The sequence below is a fragment of the Nothobranchius furzeri genome, chromosome 10 (assembly GCF_043380555.1).
Source record: "Nothobranchius furzeri strain GRZ-AD chromosome 10, NfurGRZ-RIMD1, whole genome shotgun sequence".
NCBI classification, from domain to species: Eukaryota; Metazoa; Chordata; class Actinopteri; order Cyprinodontiformes; family Nothobranchiidae; genus Nothobranchius; species Nothobranchius furzeri.
Window position 1 is genome coordinate 44,015,310 of NC_091750.1, and position 16,823 is coordinate 44,032,132.

At 43.5% G+C, this 16,823-nt stretch overlaps 1 protein-coding gene across 4 annotated transcripts in view; it reads right to left on the bottom strand.

Annotated features, from left to right (window-relative positions):
- The window catches only part of LOC107386332 (protein turtle homolog B), a 132,410-nt gene that overhangs the window by 16,685 nt on the left and 98,902 nt on the right, over window positions 1-16,823 (bottom strand). For 3 of the 4 annotated variants that reach the window (XM_054730484.2, XM_015960643.3, XM_015960642.3), the window contains exon 18: window positions 8,150-9,781. In XM_054730484.2, coding sequence (XP_054586459.1) covers window positions 8,150-9,781 — 1,632 coding nt within the window. Of the gene's footprint in view, window positions 1-1,678; window positions 1,725-8,149; window positions 9,782-16,823 lie in introns of all 4 variants that reach the window. The other variant, XM_015960644.3, reaches the window with a different exon arrangement.

The window sequence follows — 16,823 nt, forward strand, 5'->3', positions numbered from 1 at the left end:
GAAAGACACTTAACCTGCCTTGACTGCTGGTGGCGGTCGAAGGGACTGGTGATGCTAGTATTCAGCAGCCTTGCTTCCACCATTGAGCCCCAGGGCAACTGTGGCTATATTGTAGCTCACCACCAGTGTGTGAATGTGTGTGTATAAGCGAATGACTGATTGTGTTTTAAAGTGCCTCGGAGGGTTGTAGAACGCTTGAAGGCACTATATAAAATACAGGCCACTAACCATTTTAGATGCACCTTGGATACCTGGATGTGGTGGTTGTTTTGGACATGGCCTCCCAGAAAGAGACGCAAGATGGTTTTGTCTCTAGCCTGGCATGAAAACAGTGAGACACAACATGAGGAGATGGTGAAAGTGGCTGGGGAAAAGATAGTCGGGGCATCCCAGCTAGGGATGCTTGCCAACCTGGACCCAGATGAGCAAAAGTCAACGATTAGTGGTGAAGCCAGCTATCTGAAACAGCTATGGTTAAAAGATAAATGGCCTATATTAATATAGCAACCTATAATGTCCCCCAACGTGCTTTACAACACAACAGTTACTCACACACACACACACACACACACACACACACACACACACACACACACACACACACACACACACACACACACACACACACACACACATTCACATCCTGGTTATGATCAGCTTCAATGTAGCCCTGGTGACTGAGGTGGGGCTGCCATACACACTAGTCACCACCAGTTCCCTCTGACCACCATCAGCAGGAAAAGTGGGTGAAGTGTCTGGTCCAAAGAGACAATGATTGTGTCAGACTGAGCAGGTCATGAACCACCAACTGGTTACGGGGCGGGCACTTAACTCCTCTAAGATCCTTAAGTTTGTAAAATTCTTTTAATTTTAAAATATTTCTGCTGAAATACCTATGTAATGCATGACTGATATTCGTGTGGAGGTTTATAGTTATAAAATAAAGCTCTGATATTTTTGGGATTATACGAGATATCATGGATGGGTAGAAATGCACTTCGGAACCGGTCTCTCTATGACAAATAGAAGTAATATACCCTTCCTAAAGGGTTTGTCCAAAGGGCTTTATTAAAATGTAAGGTATCAGTTCACAACTTCCCACTACTTTGATAAAGGCTTGGTCTCCATTCCATAAAATAGGAAGACCAGGGCATAATTCTGGAACCAGGCTTTATGAGTTGAACTTGTTGATTAGTCCCTAGTGGTTGATCTTTGGCTTCTGGGGGTTGGCTAGGACCACCCCTAAAATGCTTCGTGCCTTTTTGATGAGTGCTCCCCAACAACGAAAAATCAAGTTTGGGTTGCATGAGCTGGGTGGTAGGTAAAGTCAGGAGCCTAGTACACATACTAAATTCATTATGCCGTCTGTATTGTAAGATACACCTAAAGAACAAACAGCTTTTGGATCTTCAGAATTGTATCATACTGCTATTTAAACGAACACTAATTATATGTAACACTTATTTTAAAAAGCAACCTAAAGGTAAAATTCCAATAGCATATGTAACGAATTATCATTAAATTCTGTATGCACTCAACTGAAAAAGTTACCTACTCTCTCTGATATAAGGAGCAAATCAAACAGACTCAGAAGTCTTGTATTCCCCTTTAAAGGACGAGGTGATCAAAACGTCCCACCTGCTAACCCCCCCCTTTCAGACATGGATCCAACCCTTACCTATTGTGGTGTAGAGGATCTGGTCACAACAACGCTGCCCAGATAGCTGAGATCAATCAAAAACAAAGCAGATAAGACTCCAGGGGTCATTAAGAACCACCACACTGCCCCTAATAGATGATGATGGAGACATTGCAGTACATGAGAAGCAGACAGGCCCTGTGACACACTTTGCCCAACAACCTCTCCTTGGTAGTCAGACCTGGAGATAACCTGGTAATGTTTAAAGGTTTGGGAACAAAGGTTACAAAAAGGAAAAAGGAAGCTGGGTAGGAAAGATCTGAGTGGTTGGAAAAGTTAGGGAGAATTAGTAAGGCTCAGGATGGGCCGCAGGGCCTGCCAAGATGAACTCTCCTTAAAGCATCCTTCTGCATAAAGGCACTTTCCAATGTTTGGAGCTAATTCATGAAAATGAGGGTTTATTCTAGGGGTCAACTGAATAAATATTGTGGCGTTCCTCCTGTCAAGTGGAAGCAGGGCAACACATAGAAAAGCTGGGATCCTCTGCGATATCTATAGATTCCCAGACAAAATACACACGGATAGCCATAGTGGTTTTCATCCACATGGACCATATAGCCCTTATAGGTATCAAATGAAATCTGTAAAATCAAGTGCATTTTCTTTCCAATTCAATAGAACATTTGTTTGCAGGGGTTTTTAATTGTTGATATTTTCAGTGAAAATGCTGCACATTTATCTTGGTGATCAACTTGGAACGATGGTTCTGTGAGCATAAGCAATCATAACCAGTCACTGAAGAGCTTTTAATATACACCCACCTACTGGGAGGGCTCCAATCCAGTACAATAGGAATGTTAACTCACCACTCGTCTCCCAAAGGCCTTTAATCATACTGGAACCAGTGAGGCCTGCTGCCTTAAAGGGCTATTCCTATTTTCATAGAATCTGGGGTTACAATAGATATTTATTGTTCTACTTTGTATAGGCTTCACCGTTTAAGGCCGGATTGGGTTAAAGGTAAAGCTACATGTAATCTACATCCTGTTAGTTAAGTTCCAACCACGTCTGTTTGCCAAAACCCAGATAAAACACTACCTTCCTGTAGGACTGCTCCACAGGCAGCAGAAGGAAAAGGTGCAGCCGATACGAGGGAGTGATGGAAGAATAAATGGTCAAAATGTAGCATTGACACAGCAGGGAAACAGCTGGCAATAAATGCCCAGAGATCACCTAATAGCAGCCCAATAGGAAAAACCAAGAGACTTGGGGGAAGGTGATAATGCAGTGAGGTCACTCACACTCTTAACAGATGTTAGAACCAGCAGCTTCTCAGGAACCTGAGCAAAAACCAGATAAGTGCTCGAATAAGGTTTTAACAGATCACATTACAAGCACTGCTAAATCCCACTGAGGAACTAGTGAGTGGGACACAGGTCTGTGTCTCCTAACGCCTCTTAGAAAATGTTCTGTGAGGGGATGACTAAACACCTACAGTATCTGTCCCAAAAACCCTGTTGACAGGAGAGGGCAGCAGCAGCATGGCCCTTAATGGTGCTGAAGGCCAAGCCTCTCTGTCCATCAACATCTGCAGGAGGGAAAAATGCTGGCTAACAAACATGAGAGGAGGTCTAGAACTTGCTCCTAATACCAGCGCTGAACAGCGGTCTATTTAGCAGAATGGGATGCAACACTGGAAGAGGCACTGGCACTCTGAATTGTGCATACTATGTCACGAGAATCCAGGAGCCTCCAAGCGTTCAGCGGTCATACCCAGAACCGTTGGGCCTATTTTTGTGGATGTGTGATCGCGCCCCCCACCTTTTGCTCGGAGGAGAGCAGCCTCCCTCGTAGCATGCATTGCGACTGATGCAGCAAGTCCGCTTTGACGAGCCAAAACAATGCTGGGGAAGCCCCTTGTATAACGGTTGAAATGGAGCCACCTAAATTGCTAAAGTCATGCCCAACAGCCTCATAATCAACAATGCAGTAACAGATGCTAGGTCTCGTGCAGGAAATCATGGCAGTAAGAGCCGCAGCTGTCATCTAACAGATATGGGCTCTTATTAGGGAGGAGTCCATTTCCACACCCAGGCAAGGAGTCAACTGGGCTGGGACGACAGAGCTTTTCTCCCAGTTTCCTCCCACTAACACTTTTGGCCTGAGTCACTTCTCCCTCTCTTGAACAGGCCAGAAGGAGCGGATCATTCAGATAAACAGAGCTGTTACATTTGCTGAGCATAATGGCTGAAGCGCCATCACCAAACATTTGGAGAACGCGCTAGAAGCAGAGGAATAGCTGAAAAGGAGTCGGTTGTACCGATACTGGACTCCTTTGAAGAAGAAACTCAGGACACTTCCTGTGTTTCAGGATGATGGAAAGGTCATGGAAGTGTGAATACTTCAAGTTATGAAGGTGAACAAGGCATCCTGGTGCACACAATCCAAATCCTGTTTCATGGTGAGCAAGTGGAAATGTTTCATTTTACCCATTTATTTTGGAACTATAAATAACTGGACTAGAACCCAACTTCTCCTCCATCAAGGAACTCTGGAGCTCGAGGGTGGAACCTTGTTTCAGTGATGTTAGTTCCACCTCCTCAATCCTACAGAATGGAGAGGAGTGAGACAGAACATGAATCAAGTGACAGTTGTAAATAGCGCAGTGAACAAAACTGTTCATGTGGGATATACAGCACCTGTCCTGAGTGCTCTATAGTGCTCACGTGCACAGCGCACGCATCGCGTCTGCACAATCACAGCTTTCACAGCAGGGCCCTGATGGCGAGTAAATTCGCAGGGATTTCCTGAGATGCAATAACAGTGGCAGATTCTCTGGGCCCAGGTTTTCATAAAGTTGAGCTGTGGTTGCTATGACAACAATGGTTGTCAGTGGGCTCGGGAATCCGCAATGAAATAAGTGTCTACACACATACGCTGGGAGCCAGTTTTCATGGCAACTTGCTTGTGAGACAATGTAGGTGGAAACCCACTAAGCTGCCAGGCAAAGAATGAGTAAAGAATCGTCGTTCTAATTCAGTCCATGTGTTAACAAGCTAACACTACTGTCCTTCTCTGCAGCTTGTTGACGTGCTGGTGTGGCAAAGAGGGGAGCTGAACCAGCAGCCAGCTGTGTCACCAGTGTTGGGAATGTTACTTTAAAAAAGTAATTAGTTATAGTTACTTATTACTTTGTCAAAAAAGTAACTCAGTTACTTACCGAGTTACGCGATTATAAAATTAACTAATTACCAAGAAAAATAACTACTTAGTTACTTTTTTTCATTAAAGAATGCAAGAAAAATGGGTTCCCCTCTTAATTAAGCTTGGTTAATTTACTATAAATTACTACAATAGTGAAATATAAATGACTAATGACTGGAACATAATAAAATCAATGTGCAAATGTTTTTATAAACCTGAATAATTTAAATAAATAAGCACTTAACAGGAGGAACTACTAACAGGAGCATCACACTTATCTAGACTATTAAAAGGTCACTGTGTGATATTTAACAAGACCCAATCAGCTAAAATTTAAAATTGCAAATAGAAACACCTGTAAAGGTTCCCGAGCCTTTAAATGGTCTCTCAGTCTAGTGAAATTACAGAAATGAATGTAATTTTGCACAGCATTTTAATTTTTCCAGCTTCACATAATTGTGTGTTTTAGTAGCATTTCTGTTGCTGGTAATCTAGTAATGGTTAAATAAATAAATAAAATCCTTTAAAATGACACTAGAAGAGGCACAAGCCTGATGGAGGACTTACATTTACTAACTTGGGTCAGACCCAACCACAGAAGAGCTGAAGCTGGGTGGTAAACACACACAGGTAGTTCTAATAACACATGAGCACCATGACGTCTGAGACTGATGCATCAGTGTTACAGTGGGACTAAAGACATGATCAGGAACAGGTCACAGGTGGATGATCTAGGAAGGTAGATCAAGACGTCTAAGCGGTGAACAGGTGAACGAACCTTCAGGACGTCCCGCTGTCACGCTAAGAATGGCACGGCTGCAGTTCCACACCTGCAGCCGTAGACTAATCATCACGTCTTCCTCGTTCTTCACGGCCGTGATGTGCTTGGATGAAAACATCTGCCTCTTCAGCTCCTGATCAGCTGACGACAGCTTCAACACACGGCGCTGCGCTAGGGATGGGTACCTTTGACATTTGAATCGATCCGGTACTAATTCCCGGTACCTACGAATTGATACCGGTACTTAACGGTACCAATTTTCGATACTTTTGAGTGTTTAATATTTTTCATTCTCTTTTATAATTAAATATATATTTTTCTCAATGTATAACCATATTTGATAAATATCACGATAAATAACATACAACTGTTTGTATTTTAACATCGTCCTTGTAGTTTTATAAGTTGATAATTGAACTGAAGCAAACATCTTTACTGTCAACTAAATTTACTGCGTATCTTCATTCCTTTTACCGTCCTTTTTCAATTGATTTTTCCTACTGTGAAGTTAGAATTTCCGAGGAGAAAGTGAACGCACCATTAGATGATAACAATGGTGGCATAGGAAGCTAACATATCAAGCTAATATTATCTTAAACAGTTTATTTAACTGCTGGAGCAGATTTAAACGATGATGCCTCACACTTAAATCGTTGTCACTGGTTTCATCTTCACCCAATCACCTGTCGCATTTAGTAAAGTGAAGCCAAACTTTAGAGCGCGTTCATGTTCTTCTAGTCGGAATTTCGGAGTTCCGAGGAGAAAGCGAACGCACCATTAGTGAAACGGAAGCTAACAAATCAAGCTAACGTTATCTTAAACATTGTATTTACCTACCGGAGCAGATTAAGATGAGGAAGTCTCACTTAGATCGTTGTCGCTGGTTTCATCATCACCCAGTTACCCATCACATTTAGTGAAGTGGACCCAAGCTTTAGCGTTCATTCTGTCTACCATGCTGCTCTGTTTACAACTCGCTTGCAGCGAACAATGACATAACGCTCTTGCGCATGCACAGCTGTCCAGGCAAGTTCTCGTTGTGAAGGACGGGTACCGAAACGAGGCACCGTTTCAAATGAAGTGAATCGGTGCTCGGTCGGTACTGTGGAATTCGGTCGGTAACTTAAAAAGTATCGAATTCGGTACCCATGCTTAACACACGCTTTTCCTCATCAGTAACAGAAACGACGTTTTGATAAAAGAAGACAGTAATTAATTAGTTTGCTCGTTACTGAAACATTTATTTATTTTTGGTAACGTGGTTATTTTTCAACGGCGTTATTCCCATCACTGCTCTGTTGTGTCTACAGCATGCAGTGACTGAGACAGTGAGAACACTGAGGGTCTCCGCCCACCCGGCCAATCATCATCGTGTTTGCAAGTGCGTTCCTGACGCCTCTCTCTCCCTGGCTGCAGCTGAATTGTGGCGGTCAGAAAGCCTCACACTGCTGCTCAACGTTCCACAAGTACATAGTAACGCACAACCTTCCATCCCCAGTAATGGTAACGGCATTGCAACAGTAGGAAAAGTAATGAATTAGATTATTCCATTACCTAAAAAAGAACGCCGTTATACTTAAACGTTGTTACTCCCAACACTGCGTGTCACAGGGCCAGGGCAGGTTATCCTTCAGTAAAACTTTCAGTTTCCGGAGGTTGGAATAGGAAGGAAGGAAAAAAAAAAGTTCAGAACTCCACTCAGCAAAAAAGCTCCATTTTAAATTAAATGCGGGAGTGCTGGAGCACTCAAGTGAGTACAAAGGGTCCATTAGGTACAAAAAACAGAAACTAATTTTTTGTGTCTTTGTCAGAGTTACACTCCTAGTGTCGAAATGTTAGTTTCTATTTTTTGCACCTAATTAAACCTTTGAACTCACTTGAGTGCTCCAGCTCTCCTGCTTTTCATTCTGAATGTCCCCAAGCTGTAGGGCACCAACCTGTGAGTGGATGTCACACAGAGAGTTTTACTTTCAGCACCATTTTGATCCCATGGCAGTAGAAGCCAAGGCCATATAGGGTATAGGCAGTGGTAACCTTCCCGCCAGACCATCTGGTCATGGGGGAGGAAAAATGGATGTGTGAAGAGAATATGGGAGACGAATGGTGGGTTTACACCCCTCTTATACCGGATTGGGGACTGGGCAGCCATTTATTAAAAGCTCTTCAGTGATTGGCTAAAGAAGCAATGTTACCCAATCCAGCTTTAAAGGACAAAGCCTATACAAAATACATAGAACTGTGCTTCACCAGTGTAGTGGGGAAACTCCAGGCTAATGATCAACATGACTAGCAGCACTGACCAAGCTGAAACTATACTGAAAAACATTAGAATTATCAAATAAACTATTTAGATTTTATGTTTAACAAGTAATGCAAACTAAACTATAAAAGCCTTTTTTTAAGCACCAATAGATTTAGAAGCTTTATTAACCAAAAATGCAATAGCAACCTCCCACATCAAAGCATTAATTATTAATCTAGATGAAAAAATATGACATGCTTCCCGGCATGCCTAACAGACCTACCCTGAAGGTGACAACTGGGGTGGAGAGGGTTCAGATGGAAGAATCTCCTCCTGTGTCCTCCTTTGAGTTGGCATTTGCCCAAATAAGTTGCTGCTTTCCATAGGAGATGATGCGGAATATGGCGTTGGGTAATTGGTTGAAGAGGTGGAAAAAGCTATGTGGGATCGAATGCTGAGGCTTGCTTTCCTGCTACCTTGACCTTGAGCAGGTGAAGATGATGGGGATGATCTCCTTGAGAAGCTGACTGCAGAAGGAGGAATTAGGGTAATTTCCGACATCTCTTTTGGTATTTGAGGTTGCACAATGCTGGCTCGTGGCCTGGGTCGTACTACGACCTCTGGAGAACCCTCTTGAGAACTCAGAGGGCTTTGGGCGAGGGGTGAAAGTCGAGAGGGCTGGAGAACCACCTGATGCATGCCAGAATCTATTCTTTGAGCTTGTCTGGGACTGAAATGAGGGGTGGTTTCAAACCATTGTGTGTCCAGACTACTGAATGTGCTAGGGACCATATGGCCTAGTGGATCATTGTAAGGCAGAACTGGCACATTTATACCAGGACCTGGTCGTCTCAGCTGCCCTCGATGCACCTCTTGCATAGCTAAATGCCTAGCTGGGGAGCCAAGAGGCTTGGCCTTGCTGGGAGACTTGCTTGGACGGCTCTTTGAGGCCTCTAGTGGACGGGCAGCAGGGTAGGTGGGCATTGGAAGGGAAGAGGAGGGAAAAGCACTAAGAGGAAAAACATTTGGAGGTGAGGGATAGGGGGGTTCATGGTAGAGATGCACAGGACGGTGAGGTGGAAAAATGAACTGAGGCCCCTCCAAACTTGAAAAGCTGAAATCTAGTCCCTGCCAAACCTCTGGTGAGTGAGATGAAGATGCAAGTGTCAGTGGAAGAGGGAAACCAGAGACAGCATATTGTGAAAAATTACCCTCTCCCATTTCTTCAGGAATCATGGGGTGCCCAAAAGGACCCTCAGCCAGATATGGGGGAGAAGACATGACAGACCTCAGTGGGCTTGTATCAGGCATGTAAAATGGAGGTGGTGGATCGTGCTCTCCAGGACCACCTAGATATCCATAAAAAGCCCTGTGATGAAGAGAACCTCGAATCTGTCCTGTGGCCTGGAGCTGACTGCTCTCCATAATGGTCATGCCTTCAAAAGGCCTTTGGAAATGAGGGCTGTAAGCAGGAGGCTGAAGGTAGGACTCCTGACTAGAGATTGGGGAAATTTGGTAAGGACGAAGTGGGGCCATAACAGGTGGAAGAGGTCTAGGATCATCATTCTCTTCATCTGATTGACGAAATTCTGGATAACGGTCTGATTCCTCCACAAAAGGAAATCCCTCAATTCTCCGGGATTTGACAGACATTTGTGCATCATTGGGGTCAATAACAAACCGTCCATCTGGGCCTCTGCTGATGAGTTCAATTGGTGTTGTTGCTTCAGTTTCATGGTTTGACCTGTACATTTTGCCAGATATTGCTCTTCTGGTCTTCTTGTATAAAGATAATTCCTCCTTTCCTGGACTCAGGGGTGGTTTCTTCCCATGCTGATCATGACTTTCCTCAGATGATTCTGATGGAGAGGCCTTTGATCGTGTGCTCTCTGGACTCACCTTTCCTGAAGATGGTCTATGAAAAGAAATAAAGAAAAGGAAATTTTCAAAGACAAATATGAGTTGAACTAGAAAAAAAAAGGATCATACTGGTTGATTATAAACATGAATTTCCTGCACATTTACAGATGCCTTGGATTTTTGCATTTTTGACATCTCTGAATATCGCAGATCAATAAACAAAAATCAATTCCAGACACTGGTTCATGGTGTTTTTCCTAAGCGCCACAACTTAGTAAACTAAAGCAGGCATGAGCAGTATTGCTTTTGGAGACACTGACATGAAGAATACAGCTTTCTTCTTTTCTCATTGAGTAATTAATGCTGCTTGGAGCTCCTCTCCCATCCAAAGGCGCTTCCACATCTGGGTCAGTACAGTCCGGGTAGTGTAGCTTTACTGGTTTCACATCTGAACAATATGTGCGTTTTCCATTCTGAGGTGTCTCTTGTTCTCAGGCATCTTCCTCGGCAGAACACTACGGACTGATTGACTGGCTGAAATGTATGCCTACTGACTCCATTTGGCGGGTAGAAGCAGCCAGCGGGGGCTTCCAGCATATGTGGTTCATTATTATTCTGGATGCTGTCAAGTCTGTCTGTCTGCAGTACGGAGCTCCCACCCCAGCGCGGCGGCGGACTGCTGCTCAGTGGGAAGACAAAGGCGAAAACAGGGAGGAACAATTGTGAGCAGTACCACAGCTCACAGCCGCCTTTGTTTACTTTTAGCTTCAGCCACAGCAGCGCAGTGTTATGAGGACACACACAGCAGTATCAGTAAGAGAACAGGGAGCAAATTAATAAAATAAGGTCGTTCAGAGTCTCCAAAAGCAACACAGCTCACTCCCACCTTTATCTTATTAATGTTATTTACTTTATTAAGGACACCACAGACTTTTCTGCACATCTTTTGTGCTGCACATGTGCTCGGAAATGAGAAGTCCATGAGAAACTTGCCGGTGCAAGCCCGAACCGACCTCGTCCACCCCCAACCGTACTGACTCAGATGTGAAAGTGGCTCAAGAGCGCGCTCTAAGGCCGATCCAAAGTGCAGTCAGAGAAGATGTTTACCCCACTGCATCCAGATTGCTAATGAATTGTGCATGTGGTAAGATGATGCTGGCTGATGCTACCCATGCCCGTCAGAGGCTCCCAGAAGTAGGTAGGCAGGAGAGTGACATAACTTCCGCTGGCCAATAGGAATGGGCGATGTGGCCTAAAATCTGTATTACAGTACATTTTGAAGCGCATGGTAACGATATATTGTGCAATACATTTTTCTGTTTATAGATGTCAAAGCAAGATGTATTGCAGCACTTTACAGTAGTAAACAAATCAATTTAAATATTATTTAATGTTAAAACTTTTTAAAAATACAAAACATCTCTTATTAATTTGTTGTTGTCTTATGATTCTTTTTCCAAACAATGCAATACAAACATTTTCATAAAATGAAAAAGATGGAGCTATTTTAAATAAAATACAAACTAAATGTGATGAAAACATAAAATTCTGAATTGTTTGAACTGAGGTGAAACATTAAAAAGAGAAATAAGATTTCTTCCCACTATTCTGATTCATTTCTTAACTTTTCATGTAGTCATTTGCTCATAGAAGTTAAGTATTGCTTCAGTGAATAACAGTAGCTAAAATAATGCTTTGGTGCTTTTTGGTTGACAATATTAAAATAAAGTTTAAGGGTTTCTCCAATTTCTTTCCCTTTTGTTGAGCTGTGCACTGAGCCGCGTTGATTTGACTCACCGCAGTGCGCACCGGCAGCACGGAGCGGAGAGGGTGGGGGATGCTTTCAGATTACACATTTTTACCACACAAGAGAAACAGATAAAACTTCGAAGGGACATTTGTTCCAAGTAAATCGCAGAAGATGTCCAAACAGTTTGGAAGCTTGTGCGTATTAAAAACGAACAGCATTGTAGATAATAAGCGTTAATGAGCCAACGCAGACTTCACTTTCACCCAGAGTATTTTACTGAGGATGTTATTCTGCTCAACATCCCAGTCCTAAAACCCAAACCAGGTTCGTATGAGCAAAGTTACCCCATTCACGAGCCCGTCTACATACATGTGCACTGTCAAGAGATGGCGCAGAATCACCAAATTCATGCACAGTAACAGTTGAACGGTAGAGCCAAAATCTCTACTGGCAGCTAAATTTCTATCATATCCACAGTAAACCGTTTATACCATGCATTACTACTGGCACTAGTGGACTAGCGGGCTGGGGGCAGAGCAAATGACCGGGCCCTTTAAACCCATAAAGGTCAGGATAACATGATTTGTGTCACAACGTGTGGGTGTGGTGAGTGGAGGTACGGATCCAAATGCAGGGCAAGAAGCAGGCAGACAGGAACATTAAAACAAGGATTTAATAAGGAACACGCTGGACAATGAAACAATGAACCGACAAGACAAAAAGGACTGACAGGGTTTAAAAACAGGAGGAGCTGGGACCTTGGGTGATTGGGTGATGAGAGGCAGGGGGAAGCAATTAACATGGACACAGGTCTGAACAGAATGGGGAGACAGGACAGAGTGTGACAGCTTGTAGCTGTGGCACCCTGTATTGGTAGCTGGGCCTTTAGTGCCAGTTTATTGACATAATATGATGTTACAACAGTGGTGAACTGGCCAGCTGTAAATTCTGGAGTGTCCCAGAACGGCCAGTGTTGGCCTTTTAGCACCCCACCTTCCGGAGATCCCCCATGCTGCAGGAGCGTGCAGCCTCCCACACAGTGCTTTAAGAGGACCGGTACAGCCACTTCTAATTTAAGGTATTTCAAATTTAGAGTATTTTTTCAGAACTTCGGGAAAGTGCCCCTTCTCCTCCACAAAACTGGGTAAAAAATGACAAAGATATCACTAAATCCCCACGACAAAAGAAGAAAAACTCTGAGGCTGACCCTCAAACCCTTACAGTAGGCAACTTTCATGTCAAGAATGTGCATTTAAATGGCAGAAATACCAGAACATACTGTTTTCCCAAGAACTACTCCCAGCAGTCCTCGCTAAACAACCAGCTGTTAAACAACTCATAATTCATCTTGGTGCTAATGACATTCGCAAAAGACAATCAGAGAAACTGAAGCAGGACTTTGTGCTCTGATAAAATCTCTAATCTTTCTGGAACCAAAAGTGTTAATCAGGGAACCATTACATGAGAGAAGCTGAACGTATCAGCCGCATCTTTGCTATCAACTCTTGGCTGATCAATGTTTGCCACACAGAGGAAATCTACTTCATTGACAACTTCAACTTCTCTTAAGTTTGACTGAACAGATATGGGTTACAACTTTTATCTCAAATCTCATTCACATTCAGCGTGGATTATCTTATCTCTGCTTATGAACTTGACTGTATACACCTATCTGAAATCTGGTTATATGATAGTAGCTGCGCACCAGTTCTCATAGAATCAACACCACCAAATTTCAGATCTCCGGCGAAGGTGGCAAAGGAGTTAAGTGCTCGCCCTGTAATTGGAAGGTTGCAGGTTTGAGCCCTGCTCAGTCTGTCATTGCCGTTGTGTCCTTGGGCAAGACACTTAACCCACCTTGCCTGCTGATGGTGTTTGGAGGGGCCGGTGGCACCTGTGAATGGCAGACTCGCCTCTGTTAGTGTGGCCCAGGGCAGCTGTGGCTACAAAGTAGCTCCTCACCACCAGGGTGTGAATGTGTGTGTGAATGGGCGAATGACTGATTGTGTTGTAAAGCGCCTTGGGGGGTTCCAGGACACTAGAAGGTGCTATATCAAATACAGGCCACTTACCATCTCTAAACGTGGTTCGATCTGACAAGAAAGGTGTTGGTGTCGCTGCTATTTTAAAAATCTCATTCCTCGGCATAGTTTATAGTGACTTAGATATTTTTGAGTATCTATGTTTTGAATTAAACAGGTATACATAAGATCTTATTGTTAGTAATATAAAGACCTCCTGGGTCATGCATGAATTTCTTAGAAAACTTCACTGAGCTTCTCTCTGTTATCATAACAGACTTCAATCATTTCATAACTGGTGACTTCAACATCCATATTGATGATGTAAATGATAAAGCTGCAGTACAGTTCCTTAGAGTGCTCGAACTATTTGACATTGTCCAGCATATTCATGTTCCATTACACACTCAAGGTCACACAGTAGACTTAATCTTAATCAAAAATGTTGATGTACCAGACATTGTTGTTAAGGATGTTGGCCTCTCTGACCATTTATGTGTTTTCTCTGAGATATCAGCTTTACCCGTAACCCATCATAACTCAGTTGTTCTCAAAAAAAGGCATTTCAGTGATAACACTGCATCCGTTTTTTGTGAAATTACGAATATGTCAACAAGTCTCTTAACCAACTGTGTTGGTTCCCTGCTAAATCACTTGAACAGCACAAAACTGTAGAGGTCATTGCTCCAGAAAAGCAAAAAATTATCTCTGGCAAACAAAAAGCTCCATGGAGGTTCACTAAATCAGTTACAAACCAAAAGAGGAAATGCTGCAAAGCTGAACATAAATGGAGAAAAAGTAACCTTCCTGATCATTATCAGTCCTACAGACAGGAGCTACGTACTTACAACTTAGAATTAAATAAGGCGAGGCAAACCTTTTCTCTAACGTGATCGATAACAACATTGACAATTCTCGTGTTCTGTCTGCCACTGTCGAGAGGCTAAGTCATCAACCAACACAGCTGGCTCCTGTTTTCATGTCCCAATCTAAGTGTAATGAGTTTGCATCCTTTTTCAATGAGAAAATCTTAAACATCAGATTAGCCATTCACTCCTCCATGCCAGCCAATGCAACCAGACCACAGCTACAGCCAAAAAACAGCACTCATGATTAGTGCCAAAACACTAGAGGACATAGTTAAGAACTTAAACTCATCTACCTGTTGTCTTGATATACTACCAACTAACTTCTTTAAAAATGTATTTAACTGCATGAAAGCTGATGAATGCAAAATTGTTAATTTGCAAAAGATTCCTGAGGCATTTAAAAACTCCCAGCCTGGTTCATTAAGCCGGGCGTACACTGTGCGACTTTTTCACTTTTTTGAGCCGATTTTCCAGTCGTGCGAGAAGCCACGACATCGGGGCGAGTTTTGCGCCGAGCGGTCGTGTAGTGTACAGGGGGTTACGAGAGGCGATTAACACCACGTGACCAGCCGCCGCTCAGCAGTCGTGAGGTCGCAGGGACTTCTGGTGTGTTTAATATTTTGCTCGTCCCTCGTGAGGGTATCGCACTGTTGAAGCGGCGCTGCGAGCAGCTACGATCCAAAAAGTATCAGAACCGCTCACGGCGCATGCGCGCGCAATCCTGCATCAACGCCGGCCGGTCGCTCGCTATTTCCCTAATAACACACGCTGTTCGTTTTTGTTTCTACACGTTTTTTTTTACTCACAAAGATTGTCAAGATAGCGTGTTTGTCGTGTTCATGTCAAATTAAACTAATCACAAAACACAGATTCACTTTCTTTATTTCGTTTTCCTCATCCAACCCCGATAAATCTCTGTGTGTCCTCCTGCAGCACTCCCGAAGGACAACAGGCAAGACAAAAAAGTCTGACGTGTTGAGTAAAAACTGCTATTTTTAGCACATTTTTAGGGCCGACGTGTTGCTACCAGATGTACAGTGTGAGCAGTCAGGTCGCATGCGAGAACTGGGTCGTCCAGTGTGAGCACATGACTCGTGAGATCTGCTCTGCGAGGAAGTCGTACAGTTTGAGCTGAAGCTGAACGCTGCGAGTGAAAAAGTCGCACAGTGTACGGCCGGCTTTACTCAAAACCGCAATCATAAGTAAGACTGCCGACCTGACTGCTGTCCAGAAGGCCATCATTGACACCCTCAATCAAGAGGGTAAGACACAGAAAGAAATTTCTGAACGGATAGGCTGTTCCCAGAGCGCTGTATCAAGGCACCTCAGTGGGAAGTCTGTGGGAAGGAAAAAGTGTGGCAGAAAATGCTGCACAACGAGGAAGATTGTGGAGAAGGACCGATTCCAGACCTTGGGGGACCTGCGGAAGCCGTGGACTGAGTCTGGAGTAGAAACATCCGGAGCCACCGTGTACAGGCGTGTGCAGGAAATTGGCTACAGGTGCCGCATTCCCCAGGTCAAGCCACTTTTGAACCAGAAACAGCGGCAGAAGCGCCTGACCTGGGCTACAGAGAAGCAGCACTGGACTGTTGCTCAGTGGTCCAAAGTACCTTTTTTGGATGAAAGCAAATTTTGCATGTCATTTGGAAATCAAGGTGCCAGAGTCTAGGAAGACTGGGCAGAGGGAAATGCCAAAATGCCTGAAGTCCAGTGCCAAGTACCCACAGTCAGTGATGGTCTGGGGTGACATGTCAGCTACTGGTGTTGGTCCACGGTGTTTTATCAAGGGCAGGGTCAATGCAGCTAGCTATCAGGCGATTTTGGAGCACTTCATGCTTCCATCTGCTGAAAAGCTTTATGGAGATGAAGATTTCATTTTTCAGCATGACCTGTCACCTTACCTGAAGCCCGTAGATAATCTGTGGGATATTGTGAAGAGAAAGTTGAGAGACGCAAGACCCAACACTCTGGATGAGCTTAAGGCCGCTAACGAAGCATCCTGGGCCTCCATAACACCCCAGCAGTGCCACAGGCTGATAGCCTCCATGCCACACCGCACTGAAGCAGACATTTCTGCAAAATGATTCCCGACCAAGTATTGAGTGCATAACTGAACATAATTATTTGATGGTTGTCTTTTTTTGTACCAAAAACACTTTTCTTTTATCGGTCGGATGAAATATGCTAATTATTTGAGATAGGAATTTTGGGTTTTCATGAGCTGTATGCCAAAATCATCAATATTAGAAACAATAAAAGGCTTGAACTACTTCAGTTGTGTGTAATGAATCTAATATATATGAAAGTCTAATGTTTATCACTACATTACAGAAAATAAAGAACTTCATCACAATATGCAAATTTTTTTAGAAGGACCTGTAGTTTTTGTTGTGGCATCTTTTTCATTTTTTTTATTACTTTTCCCACTTCACATCCGACATTCAGCAAAAAGGTGTA